Here is a 17,100-nt window from a genome sequence, read left to right on the forward strand (position 1 = left end):
GACCATCAAATAATAACTAATTCAGGAAAGTTGAAAGCCGTCAAAAAGCATGCACAATCTGCACACGCATTAAGCTATTTATTTACTACTCCATTGATTAGCAACTTCCTTTCCTCTCTTTTTATCTTTTCCATTTGTTGCAGATTTTCAGCAGAATTTCAGGCCCTGTATGGATTATGGAGTACAACTCAACAATCATGAATCACCAACATCATCTAAGATAGCAAACTCTCACTCCGATCCTACCGTGTAACACTTTAACAATCTAAAGATTTCCCTGCTTTTAATACATGCACACGAAGAAAAAAAAAAAAAGAAAGAAAGAGTAACGCAAAACCAATTATTACTATCAACCAACAAGCTGTATATACTTGCAAAAACACAAGAGAAAGTGGACTATGAACTGATGTTGCACAAGAACAACTACTACTGGTCATATAAACCAACTATCAAGAAAAGTAGACTGAAATTGCAGCAAAACAATCAGCAGCAGTATCACGGCAGCCACTCCCCAGGGCGAGCTCCCTTCCGGGTACCGATAGTACTGCATCCTCCGATGCCGATCCCACGGCGAAGTACCCCAAAAGAAGCTCTCCGGGCTGTCTATGCTGGACAAAAACCGCACGAGGAATATCAAGACCACCGGCACGGCAAACATTATCCATCCCAGGTTTACTTCAGCGGTCTCTACCACTGACTCGTAAGAGACGTACGACTGGAGACCAAGAAAGATACAGATGACTCCCAAGAACAGCAGAACCGGATAAGGCAGAGGGTTCAGTGAGAAAACCTCCAAGAAGGAGGCTGCAGTGCTTCTTCTGTGAACCATGATCATATACGATTGATGATTGAGTGGTGGCTTCTGGAGTCTGGACTCTTTATTTTTAGGACAAATTCAGGAAGTCGTTGGGAACTGAAGGGGTACGTGACTTAATCTTATTGTACTGCTAGTCTGCTGGTCCTAGTTATTGCCCAATTAGCAGCACTTGACTATAAAGGGGATGTCTGATGCAGTGTGAGAGGACCTACTGAAATTAAGTGGTAATGTGTACGAAAAGTTTAGAACCGTAGGTTTTGTTTTTGGCGACTTCTTGATCATCACCATTTGGAATAGTGAACTTAAGTTAATTTCCTTTTTTAAAAATTACTTTTTTTTTGGTAGGTTGAGTGAAAGGTACTTTTTTTCCTAGCTAGAAAATGGTTTCCTTATTTGTGGGGATCAGTCATGCTCATCACTCATCAATGGCCTGTCAACGTAATTTAATGTGTCACGGTCCACTTTGCAGTTCTTGATTGGCAGTTGTTGGACTGGCCCAGTTTGAAAGCAAACTGTATCCCCATCTTTTGGTGCCTGATTTCAGGGCATTTCATCGTACTCTCTGCACCAGGATTTCGATTATCTCCGAGTGTTAATCTATCTTTGTTGTGTTATTTTCAGTAATTTCGATTGTTGAAAAAAAACAATCTCTTATTTTTTTCCAAATTGAAAAAAAAAAATCTAATAGTACTATGTTTTTTGAAGCAGCTGCAGCATAAGTGGGTCGTCTAACCAGTCTATAATTAATTGGTTAAGAGAAGCTGAGGAGCTAACAAAGCAGAATTGAACCATACAAATGTTTTAACGCAAAGTTGGAGGTAATAATTGTGCGTGCGCGTATTTGAATAGCAAGTTAATGTAAATTTGGTTTACCAAACAGTGCTGATTAGAGATCCACTTGGAATGATTCGAAACCAATGACGAATGAATCCAACTACCAACTCTAAAAAAACATTGGGCCTCCTCAGGCCCATATGTCCTTGCAAGGACACTAGCAAGCGGAATTTAGGCATGCTGCTGTCTTGGCCCCTAAATGTCTGCGGACGCTAGAAACTACATATATATACACACACAAAAAATGACGAACAGGTAAAAGCAAAATTTTGTTTGCTTATCCAACCAGCAAGCCCTCGAGGAACAGCACTTTGTCCAAATATACGAGCCTTTTCCACCAGAAGAACCTGAGTTCAGACTTTTCCTTCGTACTGGAAATATAACTTGTAATCATTCTGCAAGATTGCCAGAGCGCTTCTGCAAGGACCCTCTACAGACCAGTAGAATAAGAAAGTTAGATTCGATGCAACTAGCCCCTTTATAGTTCTCAAAAAAAAAAAAAAAAAAGGTTGTCTCACCTCCAAATACCGTGTGAAGGTGCTGAAGCTGATCTGCTGAACAAGCATCAATTAGAGCATATACACCAGGTCTCAAAGCTTCATCAATTTCCCTGTTGACAAGTTCAACCATTGTGCTGTGAGTGCAAGGCATGTACAATGTAAAAGTTGGACAGATGCAAATATCATCCATAATTGATGTTAAAATCCAGATTCCTAATGATCAGGATAGTAGACCGCGAAGTGAACGTAAGACACGAGGAATCACCTCCTGATGCCGGTTTTAAGAGGACCAAATCCACAGTAGACCCATATGTAACAGGATAAAAATTGAAAACAGTAGCGACCAAGGCTATCCTTCTGCTGCCTTATCTGCAAAACAAGGAAAAAATAACCAGTTAACTTCTCTTTTTCTTTTTCCTTTTTTTTTTTTTGAAATGGCAATTGTTATTTAATGTGGGTGAGACCAGTACATGCAATTGAACATGCATCAAGTAATTTAGTTTGCTCTCCATTCAAGTTCCAAGGTCTAGCTAAAATTAAGAGTATACCAACATTTTTTTTTTTTTTGGGGTCAATAAGGCATTTGGACAAGTTCTTTTCCTTTTAGTAAAAGAATTAGGGATTTGGAAAATGGCAAAAGCATAGGGATTTGGAACATGAACTAAAATTAAAATTGCAAACCCTGAACAGGTTGAAATATCTTGCAGCATGCCTAAAACACTCGGAAAAGTACAATCTTTCTAGTGCATGGAATATAAGAATCAATTTATCCACAGAGTTACTTAAGAGCAATTTATCCCTGAGTAGTACACGCACACACATATACACATACCTCTTCATATACTCTTCTCAGACAGCAGGCACATTTAACACCCTCTTGCACTTCCCATGCAAAATTCCCTCCTCTCACAATTGGATCGATATTCACCATCTCCAAGCAATGAAGAAGAATACTGACTGAGTGTTCGAGAAGAGCAGCGCATCGCTGAGTCTCACTAAAGATCAACAGAACAGGGATAGCAAAATTGATTAGCCAATAAAAAGGGATTAAGGCAGATTTCTAGGACCATTTGAACCAAGAATATAGGAAGTTTTTGCATACCTTCCATGATGCTTAACAAGGGAGGACAATAATCGGCAGCATGCAGCATATAGGTCCAAGGAATACCTTCCGTCTAAGATACGGCCACTTGTGATTTTTAGGGAGCAAGTATCTGTGGTCTTTGAAGTAGTTGAAGAATAAGAATCGGAGAGTTGAAGCTGGAGGAGATTTTGGAATAATGCTGCAGGTATGTTTAAGGACTGCCCAACATAGGAGGCATCCATTTGAAAGAGAGCATGCTTTCCAGTAACCCTTCTCAGCAACTCAATGCACATAAGGATGACTGACCCAGAATCTGGACCAGTGTAACCTTCATCAAAGTTAACATTTCCTTGGAAAATGCTGGGCCCCTGCAAGTGTAGGACTACGTTGAAGAGACATGCAACTAAGCTCTGGATGTGTCTTTTTACTACGTTCAGACGTTTGCGCCCTAGAAGCAAATGGAAAAAATATAATTACATGCATAAATAACACTGCATGAAATGATCTAATTCACAAAAGATGCATTACTGTGGCAATTTGTTATTTAAAACAACTGGAGAAGAAAAAGGGACTCACAAAGCATGTCGACTAAATAGCTCTACTGTGATACTAGTTCCTTTCCAATATCATCAATGAAATAAATCCCAAAGCATTATATTCACAACTTTTTCCCGCATGTCAAATAAAGAATTTTTGGTCCTGCTGGTCCATATGAACCAAGGCCTTGTTCAGCACCAATCTTTGGTTCTCTGTGCAAAAACTACTTTATTCTTCCAGAAACAAATCAGATGAAGGCAAAAAACCAGATCGTCTGATGGGATCTAACATATCAATTGAGAAAAATAGGAAGATACCAAGAGACATAAAGATGTACAAACACAGAGAAACCAAGAACAATCCACGATTTAACAGACAAGAAATCAACATGCCGAAAGTTGGCAATCCACATAGAGATTATCTTTTTGAAAATGTTATTCAAAACAAGAGGGGGGGCAACTGAGTGAGGTACAAAAAGCAAAGTAACCTCACCTGTCACAAATTCAATAAGTGAATCCAAACAATCAATGCCAGCAGCAACAACTGAAGATACCTTCCCACAACCCAAACTGCCAATATGAATTTCATAGTTTGTCAAGCAGCCGTCCTGCACTCCCACAACAGCTCTTTCTATAGCCTGAATTGCTGTTAACAAATGCAACTCTGATGATTTCTGAACCAGAACTCTGAATGATGTCCTCAGTCTAGCTATAAAGTCATCCAAGCAACTCAATTCGTGAGAAATGGAGGACTCAGAAAAGTTCAACCACTCAATTGGCTTTTCCATACTTGACCCAGTCTCTTTTGAAGAAAGAGTAGCTATTTTTCCCTGTAAAACAATGCACTTTCCGATAGACCTCAAATGCAAGTCTATCAGCTTCCCATACAATTTCCTGGATAATATAGGGCTGGATGAAGGAAAACAATTACCTAATTCTTCCATAAATTTGATAACCCCATTTAACCATACAAAAGAAAATGGAGGTGGAGCAACATCTCTTGCAAATTCCAGTAATAAGACTTCAGAAACTCCAAGTAGAATTGGCATAATATTTTGCAACAGAGCAGTGGAACCCAGCTCCAACTTCAGTCTCAATATAGCTGCAGCAGCAAGAAATAGCTGTTTAAGAAAATAAGCCTCTTCTGATTTGTCACCTCTGATAAGTTCATGCAAAAATGTCTTCCTTAAACATCTTGAATCAAACAATTGAACCTTGGCTAGAAGAGATTCAACATCTTCATTTTTTGGAATGGGCTTCCCTTTCACTACAGATTTGTCAGAAATATAATGTACTTCATTATTTCCTCTGTTACCAAAAGGTTCACTAACTTGTGACATTTCCGCATGCAAAACATCATTACCATCAGCACCTTTATTAATGAACACCTCTTCATTTTCCAAACACAGATGGTCCAATTCTGGCTGGTCAAGTTTTTGAGCAATTGCTAGATTTTGAGCCAATGAATCATCCTCAAGAAGAAATAGCTGTAAGAAGTAGCTTACATATTCTGCACATGTATTTATAAAGATATTTAGTTTGTACAGAGGTTCCAATTCGCATTTGGACAATCTTATCCTCATTTTACAATTCTCCGCATCTATGTTGCCGAGCCCAGAAGCTAAACCCCATAGGAAGCCTTGAATGCAAGATATCACAGGTGACAATTTCTTCAACTCCTGAAACTCAGGCAGAACTCCCAAGTTTTCACTTGCATAGGCTTGGCTAAAACATGCAAGTGAGTTCTGCATGCATTCGCTTAAAACATTGGCTACAAGTGCTAAACTTTTACATGGATCATTGTCTCTGCAAAAATCTAAATGTGGTTCATCTTCAGCCAAATCTGTGTCTTGACTACCAACAGCAAAATTATCTTGTCCATTATAATCCATCCCTGAAAAAAGCAATGAAATTTGCAACCGGTTTTTGCCCACTGTCAAAAACATATATGATGTGTGATCCATCAATGAAAATAACAAATCTTTCAGTTGAGAAGGAACAGCTTCTGAAGAAGCATTTTGAAATCCAACTACTGCAAGCAATGACTCCAAAAGCCATAATACAGGAGATGAACCCTCTAATAGTAAGCTAATAAGTGAAGAGTGATTGTAATCCATATTCTCTTCACATGAAGCCATCAATAAACTTTTAAGGGTCCTCCGACAGGAGAGAAACAGTTGGAAAAACTCATCATGACCACCTGCAAGTAAGGTGTTGTACCAACCTAACAAGCTGCCAACCGCAACCCTGAAATGCACGACTTTAATGAAACACTGAGAAAGAATTCTAAGCTGTGCATGCTTCATAAACTGAAATTGCAACCCCCCCCTGCCCCAAAAAAAAAGGAGTAACTCATGTTGCATGACTAACCAGTAACATAGAATTCAAATCAAATAAGAAAAGAAAATAATAAAGTCCTCGCCCCACTTGAATTTTCCAATTTGCAGTGAATTGTTCTACAAGATTAAGCTGATTAGGATCTGAAAGAGCATAAATTCAAACCACATATAGACAGGTAGGCAAACTTTCACAAAAATTTGCATATGTAATACAAATAATGTGCATTTATACTTCTACTGAATCCAAACTTATTAACTAAGATGCTGGAGTATTAATCAAGAGACAAACCCTATATAGGGCAAGTAGCCAATATCAAATTCTTAAACTGAAAAATAAAGAGTTGTTAGCTGAAGCAACCACCAAAGGTCAGTGCTTCCACACCACAGTGACCACAGATGCAATACGCAACCTAGAATGCCACAGTGACCACAGATGCAATACCACACTGTCAGTCAAAAGAAGCCCACATTATACTGAAATCATCAAAGCAAAGGATAGTCAAGCAAAGACAAGAAAATATCGAAAAATTGAAGGAACCAATAGCTAATACAAAAGGTCATATCTAAACAGAAGACTAGATGGTTCCCTGTTGGGAGTTTTTACCGTCTTAACTTTGAACTATGCTTCTCTTTTTCACTCTGCATCTTTCTACTGAAAAGTCTGGCACTGTCCCACTTCTAATCTCAGGACTTAAATTAAAGAAACTAATCCTTTTACCAAATTATTAACAAATGAAAGAGCCAATGTTAGTGGCAAGAGGATCTTCACATTGTAATTTTAAATTTAAAATAGTATGACAGGTAAAAGAGTTCATTTCATAAAGTGCCAAGGCTCCATAAAGCAAATTTAAGAAAGATGATCCAATGAATACCCATTCCACCCCCACCCTTCTGGATTTAGTTGTTGATCCAATTTGCACAATGCAAACAAAAACCAAAAAAATTCATTCCCAAGTTGTTATACTTTTCTAGTTAGTTAACATCCATAGTTTGGTTCACATCTTAAGACCAAAACACAGATCTAAACCTTGGAAACATATACTATAAACCTACCGCACATTGAAAAAATGGCTTAAATGCCAAAAACAACATCAGCAGCTAGCAGATCTCGCATATCATATGCATAGCCACTTAAACATATTATCAGAACTAAGGTTCACAGGAATTGAACATACTGCTCAAGTTTGAGAATGCAATTCGCAAACGATTGGAAAGATTTTGGACCTAGAATCTCTTTTGGCATCCAAGACAAAAAGTTCAGCAAACTGTTACACAAAGCATACTCAGTGTTGCTGGAAGGAGCTACATCTTCTATTCTGCAAATTTCAGCATTCTTCGCAGACTTCTTGACATGAATAATGTTAGATGGATTTCTAAGAGCGCGTATAATTTCCGACCAATCATGTTGTGAACTTAGATAACCTTCTCCAAAATCAACAGAAATAGATGACAAGGATGCTTCCAAGATCTGGCAAAATGTCGATGCTATATGCCTGCGAAAAAACTAACATACCAGAAAGTAAGAAATTGCCTGCAGCTAGAATCCAGTCAAAAAATTTTAAGTGAATAGCTAGATGCCTGTGGGAATTGGGAGAATGGAAAGCAAAAAGTGTGGTTGGGACCATGGGAATGTAAGAAGAAAGAGGGAGAAGGTGGTGCCTACATAAAGACTCTATGACTTCACCCTAGAGGCAAATAAACAATAACTAACAATTTATTACGAGGTCCACTGGGCAAGGCCAGCCTGTCCCTTGTGTGACACATGCAACTCTAAAAGCTGGTGAATATGTTATCTGGAATGAACATACTATCTTACTTTTTGTTCATAGAGACCAGTGTCATTCAGAAGTTCAAGCGAGATTTGCTGTGTGGTAACATTCCTCAGATGGCCAACCTTGTTAATGCAGTGTGATCTAAATTTGTCGTTACCACCACTTCCAATAAGAAGGGAACAGTTGATCAAATGTGTGAGAAATTGCTTAAGGTCTTTCTTAGAAGCATGTCTGCACCAGATATCAATATGCTGACAAGCAATCAACCACATTGCAGCTGGTAATGTCTTTTGGTCCAGAGCACCAACATTAAGGTCCCATGCATTGTCTTTCTGAAGATTTTGGATGGATAAGCATTTAGAAAGTCCACTATCATATGAGATAGTTAACTGGTCCTTAAACAATGACGAGAAACATAACATCATGAATTTAGTCAGCCCAGCAGCCTCTTGCTTCATACTCAAGAGACACTTCCTCCACTTTTTACCTCTCTTATATGATACTCCAGTATCATCAATCATCTCTGCCGCAATTAACTTATCATTTCTTGCAAGCAAATATTCAAAGGATTTTGTCATCCTGTTTAAATCAACAAGTCTCTGAATAGTCATGGCATTTAAAACATAGACTAAAGGCGGGCAACCAGCCAGAGTATCTTGAAAATACATCCTTGAAACATTGTTTATTATGGTAAGAAGATTAGCTGATGGTTGGATGATCCAAGAAAAGTAGCCTTCAGCATTCTGAACAATGCCATCCAACCAATCCTTCCCAGAGTAAGCTGCATAAGGGTCACCCATTGTTTCTGACATTTTTTTGGATGTATGTGGTGGTACATGGCTGATCACTCGTCGATATAAGCTTCTGCAGGATAAATATAGACGGAAAAAGAACACTAAGAGCCAGCATGACAAGGAATCATTTTCTAATCCAACCCCCCAGCTGGAACTTTGTCCAGAAACAAGGGAGAAAAACTTATCCATGATATCTGGCTTAAGTAAATCTTGGCTATTTGAGCTGTGGCACATAAGTTCCATCAAATCCTTGATGGAACTACCAACAGCATTACAATTACCAGAAGTGACAGTCATGGAATCTAGAATTAAAGTATATATTTCAGACAAAAATCTTCCCAAAAGTTCTGCCTTCAAATCAAACCATGAGAAACCACCATCAGTACAACCTGGCTTTGATAAATCATCTGCAGGACCAAGCTGAAGTTGAGCATTCAACCACTTCAGGGATTCAGAAATTTCTGCAGTTAATAGTCGAATACATCCACTCACTTGGCCTTCTGGAATGGACTTGAAACCGTTGTAGATGGAAAGTCTAAACTCCAGCGAGCATAGCAATGTACTCAATGACATTGAGCAAGAACAATAAGATTCTGAAGTGCATGCTTCACCGTCTTTATGAGCTGATTCCAAATGCCTTGCTGCTTTACAGAGAGCAAACACTGAGGTATTAACCTGCATTCATTTAACTATAAGATCAGTATCTTTCAGATTCCAATCCACCATAAGAAAACAGAGACTGAAACAGGACAATCAAGTGTAAAAATGCAAAACAATAGTGTCAAAAAAACAACAAACTGCCATCTACTTCTGGTCCCTTGTATTTTTTCTTTAACTGAAGCTCTGTCATTGTTACATGCAACCTCCTTCAGCCTAACAATAACAAGCAATGGGGAAAGACTAAGATTGCTACATTTGCATGCAACTGTGTTTGTATACCAAACCCATGACCTCCTACTTATCCTATGATGTTGTTTGCATCCTATTCAGCAAATAGAGTTTGCCTATAGCCTGGTTGTACAAATGAAATTGATAATTTCCTTCTTACTTGTGCCCCTCTGAGAAAATCTTTTCTTGTAGGGCGGGGGGATAGGTCTCTACCAACAAAAGGCCAATGTTCCATAGGTTGGTCACTATTAGTATCAAACAAAATAACGTTTAAAACTGAAAGCCTCTGATTTCAGCACCAACATCGCCTATTCATTATATATTCCCACTTTTTGAACTCAAGAGCAGTCATGTCAAAATTGATATGAGATATTCAACCAACCTGCCGAAGTTCACTGTAAAGATTGATTAGGGCACATCCAAGAATATGTATCTCCGAGATTAATAGGTGCTTATCCGGCACATCAACCATAGACTGGCTGGAGGATGCAAATGTGAACATTATCCCCCATAAGTTTTCTAGATCATCCCCAACAACCTCATATTCAATTTCCACTAAGAGATGCACAGCAACAACTATCTCCTTTGCCATTAGAATCAGGACCTCCTGATTTCTAACATTTGAACCAAATGATGACATCAGATGTTTAATCTTGACAGACAACAACATAATGGTCTCATAAATGAATCTCAGGAAATTCATGCATGCCCCTTCAGAAATATCCTCCAATCGTGTGTATATATTTTCCTGCTTAAAACTGGCAAGCAACTTGTTTGCTGATATCAACACACACAGAACATCTGACAAGGGGGTTCCTACATTCCATTCAGCTTGAAGATGCATTGTAATATGCGATAGAAAAGATTCCATAATTTGGACAAAGAAATCAAAAAGAGACTTCCGTGTTACTGCACTCACAGAACCTGAACAATTCTGTGTTTGTAAAGCCACATTACTGCTACCAGAAGACCTTTCAGAAATATGACCAGCAGAATCTTCCAGTTGCCTGGAAACTTTATTGACACTTGAAACTCCTTTTTGCTTTGTGGCACACACAACAAACAAGTGAAATAGTGCTCCCACGCCACCTAATGGCAATGAATTTTTGCAGGCTATGATCTTCTCCAACTTGTCAAATAGTTTTCTATGATAACTTTTAATAAAAAATATTCTTTCCTTTGATTTCCCGTCATCAGATTTTTTATACTTGCCTGTGCTCTGCAAGCTCAAAAATCCATCAATATGAGCTGCGTGAAATAACCCCTGAGATGAAATTTCTTCAACTAATTTTAGTAGGTTTTTACTCCATCCTAGATCCTTGCATGTAGAAAGACGTAACTCATCCAATAGATGCATCAGTGGCTCGAGAAGCCGATCAATAAAATCATGAAAACCATTCTTACGAGCTGGATGGACTCTCAAAAACTTAGCAAATGGCTCAAGCAGATAGCATGAGAATTGAAGGATGAAGATACCCGCCTTGCTGTCAGCAACTTTGTTACTGAAAACTTTTCTGACAATTTCAAGCACTGTATCAGTTACCATAATCCACAAGTCCAAATTTGCATTTGCAACCCCATTATGGGATGAAAATATGAATGAAATGCAACTGAGCACAGTTTCTTGCAATTCATTGCCTTCACTGCTCAAAGCTGACTCCTTGGAATCTATTAACTCAAGACTGAAACATGCCAATGCATCCCGTGAGATGCAATCAATTACCCGTAGAAAGTCTCTTGAATAGTTCAATGATACATTAACTTTTAGAGACTCCTCCAAACAGAATTTCAGAATCACCCAGCATCTGTAATCTAAACAGAAGCCAACAGTTTCTGGGTGACCCTCAGATCCTTTATCTGGAGTTTTTTTAACTGAAGAAATCAAAACTGACTCAATCCAGTTGCTAACAAAAACTACTACTCTTGACATACTAACTGCATCCAAAATTTCAAGGCTGTCGTCACCATCTTCTCTTATAGATGTTCTTAACAGCACATACTTACAAGCCACCTCCAGCTTCCTGCATTAAAATTGAAACCAATCAAACTCCAACAGAAATATGGCAAATCTTTGAATGACAAATTAATCTAATCATTCTACAGAATAGCTGTGTTTGAGAAAATGGAAGACAGTAGATTACGTTGGTTTATTCTCCCTCCAAACCCAACCCTTTTTGGCTTCCTTGAGCGACAGCTCATGCGATGTTATTGCAACACTAAACCAAAAGCAGCCCTCTTTACACCTAGCCAACTCTCAAACCCACCCTCACCTCCCACCCAACACAAAGATGAAAACAGAAACATAACAAACAGGAAACAACCTTCAAAGCTTCAGTGGGCTTTCTAATAGCATGAATCCCCTTCAAACAAATAATAAACAGGAATCCCCAAACTGTTCCACTCATTTGAACAATTTTGTCAAACAACTTAAGTATTGAACGTATACTGTTAGCATAAATGACAATGGTGCGTCTACTGATTAGTAAAAAGGAAACGGAAAGAGAGAGAAGAATACTGACGTGGGAAGATCAATGTGTTTATTCTGAAGCAACAAAATCAACTGTAAATTCCTCCATGGAGACACCTCTTCTAAATTAAACAGTAGTTTCCCATCTTCTGCCTCTGTTTTTTGCTTTTCATATGTTCCTTGAGAGGAGTCAACTCTGGAGCTTTTAGAAGGACCCTGATGTTCTTCTTCTTCTTCTTCTTTTTGGTGGGCATGCATATGCTTTCTTTTCTTGTTTTTCATCGTCGTAAATTTTTCCCCTGGTCTCGGCTCGGAATCAGCCAGTATCAGGGCTCTTGGACGTGGTGGTGATGGAGGTGCTCCAGAATTTAATTCTCAGGGGTTCTTGTTCTTGTAGGGTTTTAGGAAAAAGCGCAGTAATTCAACGAGCGACGACGTCGTGTCTCTGGTGCGGAAGTTGGGAAAGAGGGTCTACATCTTATAAACTATAAAGCACTATTTATGACACTTTAGTACCTATACTTTTCTTTATCGTCACTTTGACCCAAATGGTTTGTAGATATTAGTTTTTTTTTTTTTTTAAGTAAATGTCAGAACCTCCTATTTACTTACATTCACTCTTATCTTACCACCCAATCCAATTTTTATTTACGTGGAGTATTAAAGTATCTCCTAAGGGTTTAAAATCCTCTTTAGAATTAGGATTTGGACAAAGTCGATGAAGTAACTTAGTAAATGAAAAGGTAAAACAAATGTGCATACCGCTTTTATTTTTATATAGATTGTTTCTACAAAAATCCTATTTTATGATAATCAATTTTTTATCTAAACATAAAACAGAATCAAGAAAATGTGAAAGTAAAAAGACAAAGAAGCTCTTGAATGATTTTAATTATTCTTTTTAAAAAAAAAAAAAAACCCTTGTAACTACTCTTTTCAATTATAACTCGCAATCACCTATCTCATTATATAAAACATAATCGATTCAAAAAAGCTGTAAAAAAAAAAAATGTCGGTGAGTTCACATTTCAAATTCTGTGTCCATATCTCTGGTCCTGACAAGACCTTCTACCTTCTATACAACCCAATTGAATTTTGCTTCTTAAATAGAGAGTTGGAATTGTGATGGTGTATAAATAATTTTAACTACCTAGCAGGGTATAAAAAGGGTGCTAGCACTAGATTTTACAATAAATGTATACTCCATCATGTACATGCAAAAGTACATTGTGGTGTAAACACACATGTCATCTTTACCAACTAGCTCTTCAAGTGTATTTCTAAATAATTTCTCCATAAATCTAAATTGAGGTCATAAAACAAAAGATGTAAATTTGTCTAGCTTTAAGGAGTGTCCTCATTAATGTACATGAAACAACATGTTAGTATGCAAATTTACACTTCATTGCCAATTGTGTTAAAGTAGTGATAAATGTGAGGTAATTGTCATAAGATGAGAGTTCGAGCAGCAAGGTGTCAACATCTTGAAGATACTAACATGTTGAATCCAGCTTCGAGGTTGACTCTACCATTTTGTTAGGCCCTGCACACATTAGAGATTTGTGTTAAAACGCAACATGGGGGAATAGCTGGTAGCCAACCGAGTTGAATTTGAGAATATGAAAAGCTCAATACAAAATCGGTTCACTTCCCTTTCAATGTTCTAAGCATTGAGAATGACAAATTACAACATGCCAAATGGTAAGGAATTGATGTAATTTTCCAGTGAAACAGAAGCAAGATCAACCTTATTTGGATTGCTGTTTTTCGTCAAAAAATTACGTTGTTTTCCGTAATCACATTTTTCTATTAGCTTTTTTTCTTACATACATCAAATCACTACAGTAATTTTTTCATAAAAAATCATGAAAAATACAATCCAAACACAATAGTATTCCAGTCTTAGGGAAAAGAAGTTCTTGTGAAACATTCTCCGTGGAATACTTTCTTGTAGTATAGTTTAGTCAACGTAGTAATTTGAAATGGATTTTGCCTTTTGTCGCTGGTATGCATCGCCCATATCCTTCGAAAAAATCGCACGAGGCTGCGGGGCTGTCATTTTCTAGAGCACCTTTTTGCCGTACTATATACTTCTCGGTGCCATTTAGTACTGTATTTAGGGAAAGGAAATTAGATATTTATTTAAATAATTCCAACATGGGAATGAAGCCGGATGTACAAAATATCTTTTGGGCCTTTTTGGTAAAAGAATTTTTTGCCAAAATTTTTCCCTATGAGTTTTTTTTTTTTTTTTTTTTACCAATTTTTACTATAGTAACTTCATAAAAATTTTCAAAAATTTTAAACTACACACCTTAAAATACTCAAAAATATGTAAAAAAAAAAAAAAAAAAAATACCTTTCTTCCATTCCTTTGCTTCATCTCCCACCTCAACTCACCACTATCTTTGCTACCGGCCAACGCCGACTAACTTCTTTGTTAGTGGTAGTGTCGACGATTGTTTTCTTTCTTAATCTTTCCTTTTCATTTCTCTTTCTCTCTCTCCTTCCTTTCCCCCTTTCTAGAGCTGTTAAGCCAATCGAGTAGGTCGAAAGCTCGTTAGAGCTCGGCTCGTTAAGGCTCGAGCTCGACTCGTTAATTTTGGTTAACAAGTCGAGCTCGAAACATGCTCGTTTAGTTAACGAGCCGAGTAAGCTCGGCTCGTTTGATACTCGAGTAGCTCGTTAGAACTCGTTAATGAAGGGCATATTTGTCATTTTAGAAATCAAAATTATATAAATTAAAAATTATAGGTTTTTATTAATGTTAATTTGCACGAGCTCGAGCTCGAGCTCGTGAAACTCAACTCGTTTGTCACAAACGAGTCGAGCTCGAGCTCGAACTCGAGTCACATATACATTTAACGAGCCGAGTTCGAACACATTTTAAAGTTCATTTTCTTAACGAGCTCGAGTTGAGCTCGGCTCGAATTAAACTCGAGTCGAGCTCGGCAACCAAATACTCGGCTCGACTCGGCTCGATTAACAGCTCTACTCCTTTCCCTCTTCCCCTCTCCTATTATCCTTCTTTCCTTCCCTCTCTCTTGATTCAATGACGAAGAAGGAGAGAAGATGACAGGGAAAAAGGGAAGAGAGGAAGGAGGGAGAGAAAAAAAAAAAAGAAAAGATCGTAGATAACGGTAGCCGCCCAATGGGGAGTGATGGAGATGATGAGTAATGTGATTGGAAATAAGAAGAGGAGATGAAAGAAAGGGGAAAAGAAAAAGAAACAGGAAAAAAAGAAAAAAAATTTCTTAAAGAAAAGTTTTTACAAATTTTAAAAAGTTTTTTTGATAAATTTTATTTAAAATTTTATCATAAATTACAGTAAAATGTTAGATAAATAATAAAAAAAATCATTTGTGAAACGGGCCCTTGCTAGTAGGCTAATAAAACTTCACATGCATGCATGAGTAACAATCTTGGAATATGATAAATCAAGGGTCTGTTTGGTTGGAAGTAAAATGTTTTCTTTGGAAACATATTTTTCGTAGAAATAATTTTCCATGAAAATCATTTCCCTTTCATCATTTTCAGGTGTTTGGTTAGCTTATTGAAAATATTTTCTTACTTCATTTTTCTGGTGTTTGTTTAACTTTTGAAATATCTTCACTTTTATCTCTATCTTTACTTTCTACACATTATAACTACATATTTCTTCCCATGCAAAATAAGAAAATTTATCTCATTGTTTAACTTTAAAAAATCTTGGAGAAATGTATATATGAATAAAAAATATCTCCTTAAACAATAAACAAATTGCTGGCCATTTAGTGTCAAATATCAATCACATGCAATGCTTATTGTGACATATATCTTGCACTCTCACTGCTGAAAGTTTCTCTAGAAAAGAATGTCCCTATTATACATAATTAATTACTAGCATAAGATGAGCAAGATGAGATTTTTTTTATTTATTTTGAATATACTAGGAGGAGGGTTGGGTTGGGTTGGGTGGTATGGGGGAGGGAGTGTAAGGAAGAAGTTTTAGGTTTGAGTCATCCTGTTTACACTAAAAAAAAAAAAGAACATACTACAAGATGTTTTCAGTAAGTTTGGAACATACTACAGGCGGGATGCATGCATTTCGGAAAACAACTTCAGTAAGTTTGGAAGGAAAGTTGTTTTCCATAGGATGAGTGAAAATATTTTACATAGGAAAATGTTTTCAGTAATTTTTGTGCAACCAAACACGAGAAATTAGAAAAATATTTTCCTGAAAAATATTTTCACCCGAAACAAACGGACCCAAGTGAAGATTTGTTTTCATTTCACACATTGAAGACCAATAGTCCAAGCCGCAGAAGGCAATTTTGCCAATTAGGGACGCCAACCAAGCCCCCCTCAGTGCGCCAGCCCGGTGCTCATTTTACCAACCCTTTTGCTGGTTGGATCTACTGATCGTACACGTGCACTACCAGACACAGATCCCTATAAACAAACATGCATTATTATTGCTCCCTTCACCGGTACGGACTAAACAACCCCTGCCCAGTGGCCCCTTCCATCATCAGCTTAAGCTGCACAAGTCCCCAGGGCACTTTTTACCTGCACATGGCACAACAAAAAATACCAGAACCAACTCCGTCCGTCAATTTCACAACAGTTGTGGACCCAATGTACAAGGCGCATGATTATCCGAAAAAGGAAGCAAAATCCCAAGACCTACATCACATAATGTGCTTATATTATGAATTACATTCATATTGATTTGCATAATTGAACAAAAGATTATATTATGTTGAAATGCACAAATTTCAGTTGATTGAACGCGTCTAATTTCCTCATCGCTAATAATCAACTAATACGAGTTTGCCAAGTTCGCCATGAAAACTTTCTAAATCTCTTTTGATTCTCAAGTCAAAGAGTTTAAACCTTACTTGCTAAATTTGCACAGTAAATTCAGTTTCCTTTTCATCGAAAAATTTTGAGTGTGTTGGTCTACACGTCTTCCAGTATAACTGGTGCAACCTTTACCCTCTTTACATAATTTTTATAGTGTATAAGTAGAATAAATTATTGATACTTATTGTTGGACTCAACTGTCTAACTTTTGGCTCTTAATTGTA

The 17,100-nt window shown here is 37.5% G+C and overlaps 2 protein-coding genes across 4 annotated transcripts; both read right to left on the reverse strand.

The window, feature by feature from the left end:
* Positions 1-433: 433 nt before the first annotated feature.
* On the reverse strand, positions 434-829 carry LOC140035518 (uncharacterized). Its single transcript, XM_072076778.1, has one exon. It carries the CDS (start codon positions 827-829, stop codon positions 434-436), a length of 396 nt encoding a protein of 131 aa, XP_071932879.1.
* Positions 830-1,629: 800 nt separating this feature from the next.
* Positions 1,630-12,494, reverse strand: LOC113731177 (uncharacterized). 3 transcript variants are annotated; one of them, XM_072074548.1, is made up of 10 exons: positions 12,084-12,494; positions 9,947-11,585; positions 7,927-9,351; positions 7,394-7,614; positions 4,265-6,018; positions 3,254-3,683; positions 2,984-3,146; positions 2,417-2,520; positions 2,170-2,261; positions 1,630-2,081 (listed from the first exon to the last, which is right to left on the reverse strand). In XM_072074548.1, the coding sequence occupies exons 1-10, from the start codon at positions 12,311-12,313 to the stop codon at positions 2,005-2,007; spliced, it is 6,135 nt and encodes a 2,044-aa protein (XP_071930649.1). In that variant the 5' UTR covers positions 12,314-12,494; the 3' UTR covers positions 1,630-2,004. The 3 variants fall into 3 exon arrangements, 2 of the variants coding, with proteins under 2 accessions (XP_071930649.1, XP_027112080.1); XM_027256279.2 differs by having other exon boundaries at positions 7,286-7,614; XR_003458507.2 differs by lacking the exons at positions 1,630-2,081; positions 2,170-2,261; positions 2,417-2,520; positions 2,984-3,146 and adding an exon at positions 3,812-3,984 and having other exon boundaries at positions 3,551-3,683; positions 7,286-7,614.
* Between the last annotated feature and the right edge of the window lie 4,606 nt (positions 12,495-17,100).

The sequence above is a fragment of the Coffea arabica genome, chromosome 2c (assembly GCF_036785885.1).
Source record: "Coffea arabica cultivar ET-39 chromosome 2c, Coffea Arabica ET-39 HiFi, whole genome shotgun sequence".
Taxonomy (NCBI): domain Eukaryota; kingdom Viridiplantae; phylum Streptophyta; class Magnoliopsida; order Gentianales; family Rubiaceae; genus Coffea; species Coffea arabica.

Excerpts from the sequence above, each read along its gene's own strand:
- LOC140035518 (XM_072076778.1), bottom strand. The coding sequence starts at position 829 with ATGGTTCACAGAAGAAGCACTGCAGCCTCCTTCTTGGAGGTTTTCTCA.
- LOC113731177 (XM_027256279.2), bottom strand. The coding sequence starts at position 12,313 with ATGAAAAACAAGAAAAGAAAGCATATGCATGCCCACCAAAAAGAAGAA. Across the intron at positions 3,147-3,253 it reads CTTGTTAAGCATCATGGAAG|TGAGACTCAGCGATGCGCTG; the intron begins GTATGCAAAAAC and ends GTTGATCTTTAG. Across the intron at positions 2,262-2,416 it reads CTTAAAACCGGCATCAGGAG|GGAAATTGATGAAGCTTTGA; the intron begins GTGATTCCTCGT and ends ACTTGTCAACAG.